This window comes from Rhinopithecus roxellana, chromosome 9 (genome assembly GCF_007565055.1).
Source record: "Rhinopithecus roxellana isolate Shanxi Qingling chromosome 9, ASM756505v1, whole genome shotgun sequence".
NCBI lineage: Eukaryota > Metazoa > Chordata > Mammalia > Primates > Cercopithecidae > Rhinopithecus > Rhinopithecus roxellana.
Window position 1 is genome coordinate 50,085,977 of NC_044557.1, and position 14,499 is coordinate 50,100,475.

The 14,499-nt window shown below is 35.2% G+C and overlaps 1 protein-coding gene across 3 annotated transcripts in view; it reads left to right on the plus strand.

Annotated features, from left to right (window-relative positions):
• Nucleotides 1-14,499, plus strand: part of WWP1 (WW domain containing E3 ubiquitin protein ligase 1) — a 121,919-nt gene that overhangs the window by 31,226 nt on the left and 76,194 nt on the right. For all 3 annotated transcript variants that reach the window (XM_030937434.1, XM_030937435.1, XM_030937436.1), the window contains 2 exons: nt 5,787-5,925; nt 6,576-6,700. In XM_030937434.1, coding sequence (XP_030793294.1) covers nt 5,787-5,925; nt 6,576-6,700 — 264 coding nt within the window. The remainder of the gene's footprint in view (nt 1-5,786; nt 5,926-6,575; nt 6,701-14,499) is intronic.

Sequence of the window (14,499 nt, forward strand, 5' to 3'; positions counted from 1 at the left end):
TCTTCTCTTAATCAAAAAATCTTCATTCAAAATGACATTATCATATTATCTGTTTTATCCTACCACACCAGTTCAAAATAACGTGAAAATTACCAAAAACAGAGGAAGGAGGAGGTGAAAAAAAGGGGAAAAAAACGGTAATTAAAAAAATTACCAAAAACAATAGGTCCACTCATTGCAGTTTAAGATTTCTTTGTGCGTTTTCCCCCTTTAGGATGTATAATCAAAATACCATGTTTTAAAGTACCTTAGTAATTCTCTATCTGGTTATGTCACTAAATTGATAATTAGTTAAGTTCATTTTTTTTTCAGTGTTTTTTTTTTTTTTTTTTTTTAATTTTGTTTTATAACCTTGTAAGACATTTACATAGTCTCAGAGTCAAAACCAAGGTACGTTCAGAGAGGTCTGGCTACTTGGTCCCATTTTCCCACTTCTCTCCCTTGCCCTGTAGGTTCACATTTTTTATTAGCTTTGCTTTATCCTTCTGTTGCTTCTTTTTGAAAATATAAGCAGATATGTATGTGTTCAGTATATGTATCTCATCTCTCCTCCTAATCCCCTAATTCTTACATACTTTTCTGTGCTTTGCTTTTTTTAACTTTATAGTATTATTCTGGACTTTGTTTTGTAACAGAATATTCTTTTTTATTATTGCACCATACCTTGTTGAATAGATGTAAACAAGCTAACTAATCTATTGCTGGATATTGGAGTTCCACTGTTTGCTATTACAAATAGTGCTGCAACAAATAACTTCATACAAAAGTTGTTTATTATTTCTGCTCATGTATCAATAGGATAGGATCCTAGAATGAGATTGCTGGGTCAAAGGGTAAACACATGTGATTTTGCTAGGTATTGCCAAGTTCCTCTCCATGGGGCCTCTACCATTTTGTGTCTACACCAACTGTACATGAGAGTGCCTGTTTTCCCAAAGCCTAACCAAAATCTATTGTCAAGCTTTGGGATTGTTCATAATTAGATACTAAAGTGGTATCTTAGTGTTATTTAAATAGCATTCTCTCACTGTAAGTAAGGATGAACTATAAGGGATATTTGTATTTTGTTTTCTGTGAATAATGGGCCTGTATATTTTTGAAACAGTTCTCCTGATGAAGCTGATAGGTACTCCACTGAAGAACCACTTACATAATTCCTTCTACTTTTGTTCTGTGTAAGAAACTTAGAGCCCTATTTTCACCACATTTTCAGTTCATTGTAACTTGCCTAGGACCAATGGACAGTACACCCGAGGTGTAACTTTCAAATGATCTTGACCTATGTGTAAGAGTTCTTAAAGTAAGAAAAACCTAGGCTGGGCATGGTGACTCATGCTTGTAATCCCAGCACTTTGGGAGGCCAAGGCAGGTGGATCACATGAGGCCAGGAGTTGGTGACTGGTGTGGCCAACATGGTGAAACCCCATCTCTACTAAAAATACAAAAATTAGCCGGGCATAGTGGCACTTGCCTGTAATCCCAGCTAGTTGGGAGGCTGAGGCATGAGAATCACTTGAACACTGGAGGTGGAGGTTGCAGTGAGCCGAGATGGCATCACTGCATTCCAGCCTGGGGGATAGAGTGAGGCTCTGTCTCAAAAAAAAAAGAAAAGAAAAAAAAAAAGAAAAACCTGATCTGGCTAATTTGAGCTGAAAAAGAACTTATTGAAAGGCTATCAGGTGAATCAAATTTGGAGAACCAATTGGAAAATAGATGTGGACCAAGGGAGTCTTAAGTAACCAAAACAATGCCACGACAGTATTTATAATTTTGAGCATCAGTTACTGCTCTCCTTTGAAATACAGTGATCCTCTTGGGAAATAATGATCATAGACCTGTGCTAAATGGCACCAGGTTTTAGTACCTTCTTTTCTTCTTGTCTTTCTCTTTTGTTTTGTTGATCTAATTTTTAAAATAAAAATCACCTTAAAATTCCCAGTCTTACTATCTCACAATAACTTATTAAATAAAGATTACGACTCCTGATTTGTCATCGAGGACACTGAAAATCAGAGGGATTAAATTAAGTGCCTTGGGTTAATAATGAGAAACTAACAGAGGTCTTAGGACTCCAAGTTGTTTCTCCTTTTATTAGATTACAATGACCTCTGTATTGATTTTTCTTTTTTTTTTTTGAAATGGAGTCTTGCTCTATTGCCCAGGCCTGAGTACAGTGGCACGATCTTGGTTCACTGCAACCTCCCGCTCCTGGGTTCCAGTGATTCTCCTGCATCAGTCTCCTGAGTAGCTGAGATTACAGTTGCATGCCAACATTCCTGTCTAATTTTTTTTTGTATTTTTAGTAGAGACGGGGTTTCACCGTGTTGACCAGACTGGTCTTGAACTCCTGACCACAGGTGATCTGCCTGCCTTGGCCTCCCAGAGTGCTGGGATTACAGGCGTGAGCCACCACACCCAGGCTTTTATTTTCTTTTTAAAAATAATAGGTAACCAGGTTAAGGCCCCTCTAATATTGCACTCTGGCTGTTTATTGTCTGTAAACTGAGGTACTCTGCCCTAAGCCAAATTATTAAAATCTCCTAAATTATTTTTATTATTAGCATATTTACTCTTATCCTCATTTCTGTTCTTAACCCTTATCTGATTGGCAGCAACTTATAAGAATAAGAGCATTGATCATGGAACGCAGGGAAACTGATGGAAAAAATAAAACAGAAAACTACCTATTGTCATATGGTAATATACTGTAATGTACCAGGTACTTAAGGATAGTAGCATACAGAAGTGTATTATCTTCGATATTTTAGATTTTAGACTTTCAACAGGAAAGAGTCAGAAGCATAAAGTGTGCAAGATATATTAAAAGGATGAGACTGAAGAACAAATGGGATGTTATATTCACGTTTATAATTTTTTTTAGCTATTGTGTCTTCTAGAGCATTAATTTCACTTTTTAAAGTAAAAATGCCAAATCATATGCCACTTATTTTTGTATGAGTGGTGTGAATTATAGACTTCATTCTTTTCAAATGTTTCAACATTTATGGACTAATCTATCTTCCCATTGATTTGAAATGCCACTGTTATGCATTAGTATCTTGCTTGTTTTCTTTACTTCTCTTTTACATCACTGTCAAACCATTTGAATTATTTTCACTTTATGGTACTTTTTAAAAGACTATTTTGATAAATTTCCTTTTATTACTTTGCATTTTAAAGTACACCTTTACTGTTCTCAAATTTTCTTTGGCTTTTGTTTGAATATTTAAGTCTCCCTTCCTTTTCCTCTGCCCCCACCAAAAACACTCAAAACCAATCAGTTGGTGTTTTTATTTTAAAATAATGTATTAAATTGGAGCTAATTGAAATATTTCAGTGTTAAACTTTTCAAATCTAGGAATATATCATATCATTTTTCTTACGTCTTTGTTTCCATTGGTAAAGTTTTATTGTTCTCTTCATGTGATTCTTACGTATTAAGTTTATTACTAAATTTTTTGAAGGGACGTTATTGTGAGTGGGATTTTAAAGTTAACTCTCCCTACCCTCCCACACATGACTCATTTTCTGATAGTTTAAAAATACTTTTATAACCTTAGAGTGGAAGACAGTCTGTGTATAACACCAAAGGAAATTCATTAAATGGGAAAAAAAATCTATATATTCTACTAACTAGAACAACTTTTTGAATTAATAAGGTTGTCTTCTAGTTATTTAAAATCATAGTATTATATTTATATGTACATTTTTGCTAGCATATTTATAAATTTCTCATGAGATTAAAGATTATTATCTTTTCAAAATCTCTTTTCTTACCTTACCCTCTAGTATTGTTGAGTATTTTGCCAAGTAAGGGTATTCAGTGGATGTATTTTGGATGGATCTGCAATGAACTCAGAGAAGAGTTGATACTATATAGTCAGTAGTAATAGAGTAACAGCTACCATTGTTGGATGCCAGGCATTCATTGATGGTGATAGTGCTTTGCATGCCTTCACTCATCAATCCTAAGAATCAGGTACTGCTGTTCTTCTACTTTTTCAAGTAAGGACGGAGAAATTAATTGACTTACTATGGTCAGGCTTTTAGTAAGTGGCACAGTTGAAAAATGAACCCAGATATATCTAACACTCTGCTTTTAACACCATCATATACTGACTTTTCCTTCTTCCAGTCTTCTACTATATGGATAAAACTTACATATACTGAGGAAATATATGAGCACTTTTATTCAAAGAATCTTGGGGAGTTTCTTGGGAGACAGCAAGTCTGGGCCTTCTGTGTTAGTTCAGTGACACTGAACTTCGAGCAGTTTGGAACAGTGAAGGATGGAAATGAGTTTTGCTAAGACCCTGACAGTAGCAGTTCAGACATAACATTGAACACTCTTTAATTGCTATCTTGCCAGTACTTAAATATAGTATTTGTTTTACATCTTGCATTTATCACATTGTATTTCAGTGGTTTATTTGTGTAACTCTTTATTTAGATCATTATTCTCTCACAATAGAATGGAAGCTTACATAGCTTTGGTTGTTTTTATATCCTTAACATTAGTTGTGTATGACATGAAAGAGGCTTTTCCCTTCCTCATCTCCGACCTAGGGTGTTCATAGGTAATTGGTTATAGAGGTGATCTTGATAAGTTGTTCTTACTGCCTGGTCACCAGTATTTTGCCCAGAAAGTAGATAGTCCCTGATTTCTTCGTATGTCAGGTATGTTAGATTTAAAATTCACTTTCTGGAAGGGGTTATGATTAACTTTTATAATGACATTTTGATTTTTAAGTTTTTATTTGAAAATGCAAATACTACTTTTCTTCTTTTCGAAGCTAACTTTCCAGATAAAACATTAAAACATTTTTTTAATGCCACAGTTGCGTAATTTCAGAAAGATAAGTTAATAGTACCTGGCAGGGGTGTTAATGGCCATGTTGAATCTGAAGACACTTTTCCCTTGATCTTTAATGCAGTTGTTGGGTGAGGATGTGGAGAAATCAGTGTATATTGTTGGTAGGAGTATAAAATGGTGCAGCCACTTTGGAAAATAGCCTGGCAGTTACTCAACAGAGGGTTATCATACGAGCCGGGAGTTCTACTCCAAAGTATATGCCCAAGAGAAGTGAAAACATATGTCCACCCAAAAGCCTGCACACAAATGTTCATAGCAGCTTTATGCACAATAGCCACAAAGTGGAAGCAGTTCATATATTTATCAGTTGATGATAGATAAAATGTCATATACCCATATAATAGAATGTTACTTGGCAAGAAAAGGCGTAGAGTACTGGTGCATGTTACAACATGGATGAACCTCAAAAATGTAATGCTGAGTAAAAGAAACCAGTCACAAAAAACCCGACGTTATATGATTCCATCTATATGAAATGTCCAGAATAGGCAAATTTAAAGAGACAGGTAGTAGTTTAGTGGCTGCCTAGGGATGGGGGTGGGGAGAGGGTTGATTGGGAGGAGAAAGAAAGGGGTGACTGCTTAATGGTATGGAGTTTATTTTTGTGATAACAAAAATGTTTTAAAATTGATTGTGGTAATGGTTGTGCATTCTGAATATAGTGAGACCATTGAATTGTACAGTTTAAGTGGGTGAATTATATAGTATGTGAATTATAGCTCGATAAAACTGTTTTGGAAACATTCAGATGGCTCTCAGGCATTATCAATAGCCCTTTTGTATTGTTCCTTCATTCTGCCAATGAGAAGAGTTCTAGTTGCACAAGAATCACAATTCCATTCTTATTGATTGATTAGTGTGCAGTACTACTTTTTGGCAGCACATACTCACTAGTGAATTATTTGTCTGTTAGTTTCTAGTGCCAAACTTAAAAGAAAAAAGAACTGGTTTGCAACAGCAATATATACAGAAGTAGCTGTAGATGGAGAAATTACGAAAACAGCAAAATCCAGTAGTTCTTCTAATCCAAAATGGGATGAACAGCTAACTGTGTAAGTACCTTGTATAAAGGATGGAAAATCTTCACAAGAGAGTATGTTTTTTGGAATATGTTTTTTATTTTGTAAAATGACTTCAAAGTAATGAGTGTTTTTTTAAAGTGTGGATCGACAATTTAAAGTATGGAGAAATTTTTGATTAAATTATTTTTCAGGAGAGGATGCATAATAATGCTTGCTTTTGCTTTATAAACCAAATTGTTTCCATATAGACATTTTCTCTGACTGTTTTGATACAGAAATAAATAGGACTGCAAATTAGTCTTTCTATTTTGAAATTTTGGCATTTCAAAATAATAATGGCATAAATTTGTGTATAGTAAAAGTATTATGTAAGTCTTTAGACATTTGTTCAAATAGAAACAGTGTTACTGTGAAGTCTCAGTAAGACTCTTGTGTTGGTGTTTTGGCTTGCTAATTCCAAAAATCCTCATCTAGTTATTAAAGTCCTAATATATTTGAAAGTAAAATATTTTTATTTATGATTCAAGTAGTTTCCTGTTTCATACAATACTTCTTCTCAAATAAATGAAATTCATGGTCTTTAAAACATTACTGAAATAAATGGTTTAATAGGAATTGTTACTTATTAATAGAATGACGATGTCTGCTCCTGTGTTTTTGTTATAATTTTACCCTTCCAGAAATGTTACACCACAGACTACATTGGAATTTCGAGTTTGGAGCCGTCAGGCTTTAAAAGCAGATGCTTTATTAGGAAAAGCAACAATAGATTTGAAAGAAGCTCTGTTGATACACAATAGAAAATGTAAGTTTTTTGTTCTGAACTTTATTTCCTTATAAGTTTATTTTAGACACTTTGAACATATCCTGAAGCCTAAAAGCAAAAACATACTTTTGTATTCAGTTATTGCTTGTGATTGATTAACTTTGTGGCATTTTATGAAATAGGAAATATTTACCATGACCTTTCTCCAATCTGCACATTTACAAGGTGATCTAAGTCATCCACAAGTACCCTATTATCAGTGACTATCAGTCATTTATTATTTGCTTGTTATTATATACTTTAAAACTTGAGAAAATTATCATTACATGACCCTACTCTATTTTGTCACTTGACTAATAACAATTTTATTTGGCCAAAATAAATTGTAACTCTTAAGTTTTCTTTTATTATTATATAATTAGTTTATTGTAAAAAATAAGAAGATAGAAAATTATAGAGTAATATAAAAATTTTCTATAATTTTACTATCCAAGGATAACCAAGCTTAATAATTTGGTCGCTGTCCTTTTTCATAGACACAAACACATGTTTCTTTTCTTCTTTGCATCTACTAGTTTATCCTCTGCTTTCTAGAAATTTAACAATATGCCATAAATATTACGTGTCCGTGATAGTTTTTCTAGACTGGGATTTTTAAGGTAGTTTAGACTTTAATTATTTGTAAACCTCCTATCATTATATGCAAAAATATGGGGGTATATACATATATGTGTAATTCTGGGGAGAGGGTTCATAGCTTTTATCAGACGTGTGATCCTCTGAATATTAAAAACCAGGGTTCTGGCTGGGGGCAGTGGCTCACTCCTGTAATCCCAGTACTTTGGGAGGCCAGGGTGAGCAGATCACTTGAGGTCAGGAGTTTGAGACCAGTCTGGCCAACATGGCGAAACCTCGTCTCTATTAAAAATACAAAAATTTGCTGAGTGTGGTGGCATGTGCCTGTAGTCCCAACTACTTGGGAGACTGAGGCAGGAGAATCACTTGAACCCGGGAGGTGGAGGTTGCAGTGAGCCGAGATTGCACGTCTGCACTCCCAGCCTGGGTGACAGGTTGAGACTCCATCTCAGAAAAACCCACAAAAAAACAGGGTTCTAGTTTATGATTTTTAAGTACCATATAATAATTTCTCACACCGCAATTTATTTAGTTTCCTGTTGTCTGACACTTAAGTAGCTTGTAACAGTTCACTAAAAATATGCTCTTGCTCAAATCTGTAAATATTTTTGCTCTTCTTACTTCCTTAGAGATTTTCTTATTAATTCCTAAAAGTAGGTTTGCTGAATGAAGTAAGGGATGAAATGCTAATGATGAAAATAGCAAGTTGATCTTTAAAAAAGTTCTTTCTGCAAATCCACATGCAACTTAAAGATCTGTTTTGATCTAGCATTTGGAAATAAAGAGTTATGAGTTAAGAAAATATAATGTGATTATGGCATATAATAATTAGAACTAGTAATTAGTAGTATAAACCATAATAATTTTTATATATTCAGCTTAAAACATTTTTTTTTTCTCTTAAAGCATTGTAAGTTTGATTCTCTGCTGTGCCATGGCTTTTTTTTTTCTTTTTCTCAATGAGTCATGCAATTCATCTTGATTCAGAAATAAGTAATGGGTTATTTAAGTATACAGTACCTTGCCTGGATTATTACTATTATTTAACCATATTCCCATTGTTGGACATCTAGATTGTTTTCAATTCTGTTATGTTAGACTCTACTGAACCTCCATGTAAAGATAACTATCCACTTATCTGCCAAATGATCTTCTAGGAAGGTTGTGATGTCATTACACTTTGAAATGAAGCCCTCACAAATTGTTAAAACTAAAAATTACCTTGGCCGTGTGCAGTGGCTCACGCCTGTAATCCCACCACTTTGGATGGCTGAGGCAGGCGGATCAGCTGAGGTCAGGAGTTCGAGACCAGCCTGGCCAACATGGTGAAACCCTGTCTCTACTAAAAATACAAAAATTAGCTGGGTGTGGTGGCAGGTGCCTGTAATCCCAGGTACTGAGAAGGCCAAGACAGGAGAATTGCTTGAATCGGGAGACAGAGGCTGCAGTGAACTGAGATTGCGCCACTGCGTTCCAGCCTGGGCAACAGAGTGAGACTCCGTCTCAAAAAATAACTAACTAAATACAAATTATCTCTGTGATTTAATTAAATAGGATATGCTCAGGAAAAATAAACTTTAATAAACATACAGTGAATAGATGGCTTCAGAAATTGTAGTAGCATCCTGCACACCTAGGAAGTCAGTAAATTAGTTTGCAAGGGCTGCCATAGCAAAATACCACAGACTGGGTGTCTTAAACAATGGAAATTGATTTTCTCACATATCCGGAGGCTGGAAGTCTGTGATTAAGGTATCAGTGGAGCTGGTTTCTTGTGAGGCCTCTCTTGGCTAGTAGATGGACATCTTTTCCTTGTATCTTCACATGGTCTTTCCTCTGTATATGTGTCTGTGTCCAAATTTCCTCTTATCAGGACACCAGTCATTGGATTAGGGCCTACCCTAATGACATTATTTTAACTTAATTACCTCTTCAAAAATCTAGTCTCTAAAAACGTCACATTTTGAGGTACTGGGGAGTAAAACTTTAACATACTAATTTGGTGGGGGACACAATTCAGCCTCAAACAAAAGGTAAATAAATTTATTTGGAGAATTTAATCTCATGATAGTATCATAATCCTTTTATGATAGAAGACATTTATGGGTATTAGTTTTAGTCATTTATTTTATAGACAAATGAGTAAAATAATTTAAAGTAATTAAAATTAGATTTTAATCTAAGTGAGTTGGTCAAGAGTATACACATAACTTTAGGTTGTGATTAAAATATAAGTTTTCTGATTCTTAGCTGCCTAATTTTGATTAGAAGTAATATAAAATTAATAAGGTTCAAGACAGCCTTGAAGCAATTTAAAAATACTTTTATAAATGATAGCATTCTTGGTTGCCTTTGATTCAGTCTCTTGGTTTAGCACTTGGACTCTGAGTTTTAGTTGAGTATCAGTTGAATGAACTCTAGTTAAATTTTGGGGTTATTGTATATTTACCTTTAAAAAGAAGTAAACAGGCTAGGGGTGGTGGCTCACGCCTGTAATCCCAGCACTTTGGGAGGCTGAGGCAGGTAGATCACCTGAGCTCAGAAGTTTGAGACCAGCCTGGGCAACATGATGAAACCCCATCTCTACCAAAAATACAAAAAATTAGCCGGGCTCTATCAAAGATACAAAAAATTAGCCGGGCATGTGCCTGTAGTCCCAACTACTTGGGAGGCTGAGGTGGGAGGATCGCTTGGGCCTGGGAGGTGAGGGTTGCAGTGAGCCAAGATTACACCACTGCATTCAACTCTGAGTGACAGAGTAAGACACTGTCTCCAAAATAAATAAATAAATAAATAAACAACTGCTAAGAACAAAATAGGTAACCCAAGAAAAGCATGACATCCTAGTGATGAATAAAAATATTCAGTACTAAAAACGTTTTCTGTTCCTATCCTTAAACTCTGATTTGAGGGGCAAGGTTATTGATAGAGATACTATGTTTCTGAGGTGTGCGCTATACAGAAAATGTGTGATAGTCAGCACCTTGAATAGAATTGTGTATATTTCTGTAGAACGCTCCAGTGGAGGGATGTTCTGCAGTGTGTCTGTGTTCCTCGTCTATTTGCAGAGGATAGATTTTTAAGGGATGAAGTGAAAGAGGAATCTCCTGAGAGGAAAGAAAGTAGGCTGAGTTTTTAGGTGTTGAGGCAGTGAAAGAAGAGAACAGCGAAAGACAATCTAGCTGCTCAGGAAGATCCCTGGATCTAGCATGCATGAAAACTTCCAGTGTGATTTCTGGCAAGACATTTTTTTTTAAAGTTATGGTGTGAATGAATGGCAGACAGGATTAAAGTCCTTGAAGGCAGATTACAATATGGAGCAGGTGACTGTTACCAGAAGTATATGTGGGGGCTCTCAAGAGTAGTTTTAAAGGATGAAAGAACATGGTTTGGTGATAGTGGGAAAGTTATTGTAGGAATCCGAGGTAACATTTGTGACAGTTGTAGATCACAAACAAAATGGAATTAATGAGCAACTTGAATGTAGACACTGTCTTATTCTCTTGTGTTTTTTTCAGTGCTTCCCAGAGTCCACAGCCAAATATTTTTTTAAAATGTTAACAGAGAAACTGGTTTATTCAAGTAAAATCTTACCATGGAATCTTATTCTATATAAAAATTTTACTGTATGTAAAACATAAAGCAGTATTGAACAACACAGTCATGCACATGCTCACATGTCCTTACTCTTGTTATCCACAGCAATTCTTGAGTTAATTTCTGGGGGTACCGTGCTCCTGAAACCAGTTTGAAAATCACTTTTTTATAAGATCAAGTTCAACTCCTGTTTTCAGTGCCTTACAGAGTCTTAGTTCAGTTCGTCTAATTTCCTGCCTACACATTCATACCCTGACTGCTGTGTTCAGCTAGTCTTCTCATTATCTTCTGAGTATGCTTTGCTGGGTCTCCTATACTGAAAGCAGCCTGATCACTAATCATATCCTTGGTATTTTCAATAATTTTACATTTGTTTAGTGTGTTTTTAATTTCATTCTTTAACATAGATGGAATTATTATGGAGAGTGCATAAAAAATTATATCTAAGGTAGCTACTAAGGAGGCTGAGGCAAGAGGACCTCCTGAGGCCCGGAGTTCAAGGCTGCAGTGAACTATCATTGTGACTGTGAACAGCTGCTATACCCTAGCCTGAGTACACATTTTATCATTTTATGTTCCACTCATATAGCTGGCTATTCTGTCCCTTCCTTTCCTCCTCGTTCTTTGTGTGTGTGTGTGTGTGTGTGTGTGTTGGGGGTGGGGGGTGGTCTTGACAATGATGCAAGCCCTGTGGTATATACTCAATTATTTTTGTCTAAGTGCTATTAGAATGTAACTTTTACTTAACTATCCTTACCTTTCAACATAAATGTACTTAAGCTTGCCTAAAATTATTTTTGCAATGGGTTGGAGGTACAATGAATAATTCCACAAATGAAAACATAAACTAATTGTAATGACTATAACTGAAGAAACTTTGAGTATCATTCACATGTAGGATTCAATTTTTTCTGTAGATACTGTCTTACTGCATTTGTGCTGCTATAACAAAATACCTGAGACTGGGTAATTTCTGGAGAACATAAATACATTTATCACAGTTTTAGAATCTGGAAGTCCAAGATCAAGATCAAGATGCCAGGTTCGAGTCTGGAGAGGATCCAGTTCCTGTTTCCAAGATGGCACCTTGTTGCTGCATCCTCTTGACAGGGATGAGCACTGTGTCCTCACATGGCAAAAGGGACAGAAAAGGGCACACCCACTCCCTCAAGTCCTTTTATAAAGGCCCTAATTCCATCCATGAGGGCTGTGCCCTTGTGATTTAATCCCTTCCTAAAGACCCTAATTTTTAATACTATCACGGTAGTGATTAAGTTTCAACATATGAATTTTGTGGAGTGTCATCAGACCGAAGCAGAAGTGGTCCAACTTTTTGTTAAGCTAAATTATTTTTATTAGTTGCCATATATATCTTAAATGACCCTTATTTTCACATTCTTTCATTAGCAGTGGTCCTGTGTATTAGGCATTTATCTTTTATTGAAAAGATATTTATATTAGAACCACTTAAAGGATAAAATACCAAGAATCTTGTGAAAAAGGTAGAAGGGAGTACCAAAATAGTCAGCCTGTGAATAATAACAGAGAGTCTACTTTGTATTACCACTTGTCTTGACCATAACCTTGATTTCTAATCTTTTAAAATATATTCTTCTGTAATCCCAGTACCAGTGAATTTTACTGATACGTTCATATATATATATATATATATATATATATATATATATATATAATTTTTTTTTTTCCCCCCTTGAGACAGGGTCTCACTCTGTCACCCAGGCTGGAGTGCAGGGGTGTAGTCTCAGCTCACTGCAGCCTTTGCCTCCTGGGTTCAAGCAATTCTCCCACCTCAGCCTCCTCAGTAACTGGGATTACAGACGTGCGCTACCATGGACCACCATGTTCAGCTCATTTTTGTATTTTTTGGTAGAGATGGGGTTTCACCATATTGGCCAGGCTGGTCTCGAACTCCTGACCTCAAGTGATCTGCTTCCCTCAGCCTCTGAAAGTGCTAGGATTATAGGCACGACCCACCACAACCTAGCTGGTGTTTTATATTTTTATATAATTTTCTTCCGTCTTCATAATGAAAAGTTAGCTTCATTTAAGCACTGTTCAGTAAGGGCTGCTGTCCAGTAGAACTTCTGCAGTGATGGTTATGTTCTGTATCTCTGCTATCCAATATGGTAGCCTTTAGTCATGTATGGCAGTTGAGCATTTGAAATGTGGCATGTAGAACTAAAGGCTTTAATTTTAAACTTGATTTATTTTAATTAAATTTACATTTAAATAGCCATATGTGGCCACTGGCTACCGTATTGGTCAGTGCGGTATCAGACTCTTTTGTGTTTGAATTGCAAAATCAGAATTTATCTCTGCCTTTTTTTTTTTTTTTTTAATAGCTTTGCTTTCCTTCCTACTTTTATGTTTCTCTTAGGTAGAGTTTTAATTTTATCACTAGATATCAGATTGTCTTTTTTTTTCTTTTCTGAATGTTGCCCAGGCCAATGACTGTTCACAGGTGCTATCCTAGTGTACTGTAGCCTCCAACTCCTGGACTCAAGCGGTCCTCCCACCACAGTCTTCTGATGCCACTACACTTGGCTAGGTTGTCTTTTTTGTAAGGATCAATTCTGGAAGCTCCTTGAGTATTTTCTTAATTGTTAGTTTGAAATCTGTGTTTGTTTTCTCCTTCATTATGATTTGCTGCCATTTGTCTTTTGTGTTTCCCCTGGCACACATACTAATATAATCTAATCATATTGCCTTATTGCCTTTTCTTCCCCTAGGTATTTCACTGTGTCATCTGTTTGGTCTGTGTTCTGGTTTTGGTTGATACTGTTTGTCATTCCTTTCTTTCTTGCTTACAATGTTGTTTTGAAATTTTCATGTTTTCCGTTGTATTTTTAGTCTTCAAAATGTCATTTCTTTTATAATAGTTCTTAATAATTTTATTTAAACATCTTGGTAGATTATATTAACCAATAATTCTTATTTTATTTGCCTAAGATTTTAAAAGTTTTTCATAGAACATAAGGATTTATTCTTTTGACTTCTGCAGTCTTTTAAATCAGACCTGAGTTGCTTTTTAATTTTATATATTACCATTTGCTAACAGCCAGTAGAATTCTCTTCATATTTATGATTTTTTAAAATAAAGATGCCTTTGTTGTTTTGATATGTTTGGTTCAAAGCTTCCTATCTTCCAAGAAGTTGCATATTTTACCTCAGATATGCTTTGATAACTTGTTTAAAGTTAGAAACCCTTAAAATTAATTGTATTTTTTTACTTTCTTAGATCTGGGATTTTTCTTCATTAAATAAACATTTATTGAGTTTTTGGAAGAAACATACAAAACATAGAAAGAATATGTGGTTCTGACCACTCCTCCATTCTACCATAGTAGGAACCCAACAGTCTACCATATCAAAATAGATTTTGCAGTTGTTGAGATCATTTGTTCCTTTTCAGATTTATGAGGCTAATTTTTTCCTTTGTTCAAGGCTCCCTATTGTTTTCTCCTATATTTCATGGTTTTTCATCTGTCTTTTCTGATATATTTGGGGTCATGGTGGGGGAGCGATTTATATGAATAGGCATTTTTTCTATTTTTGAAGTTTTTTTTTTTAATTTATTCGCCCTT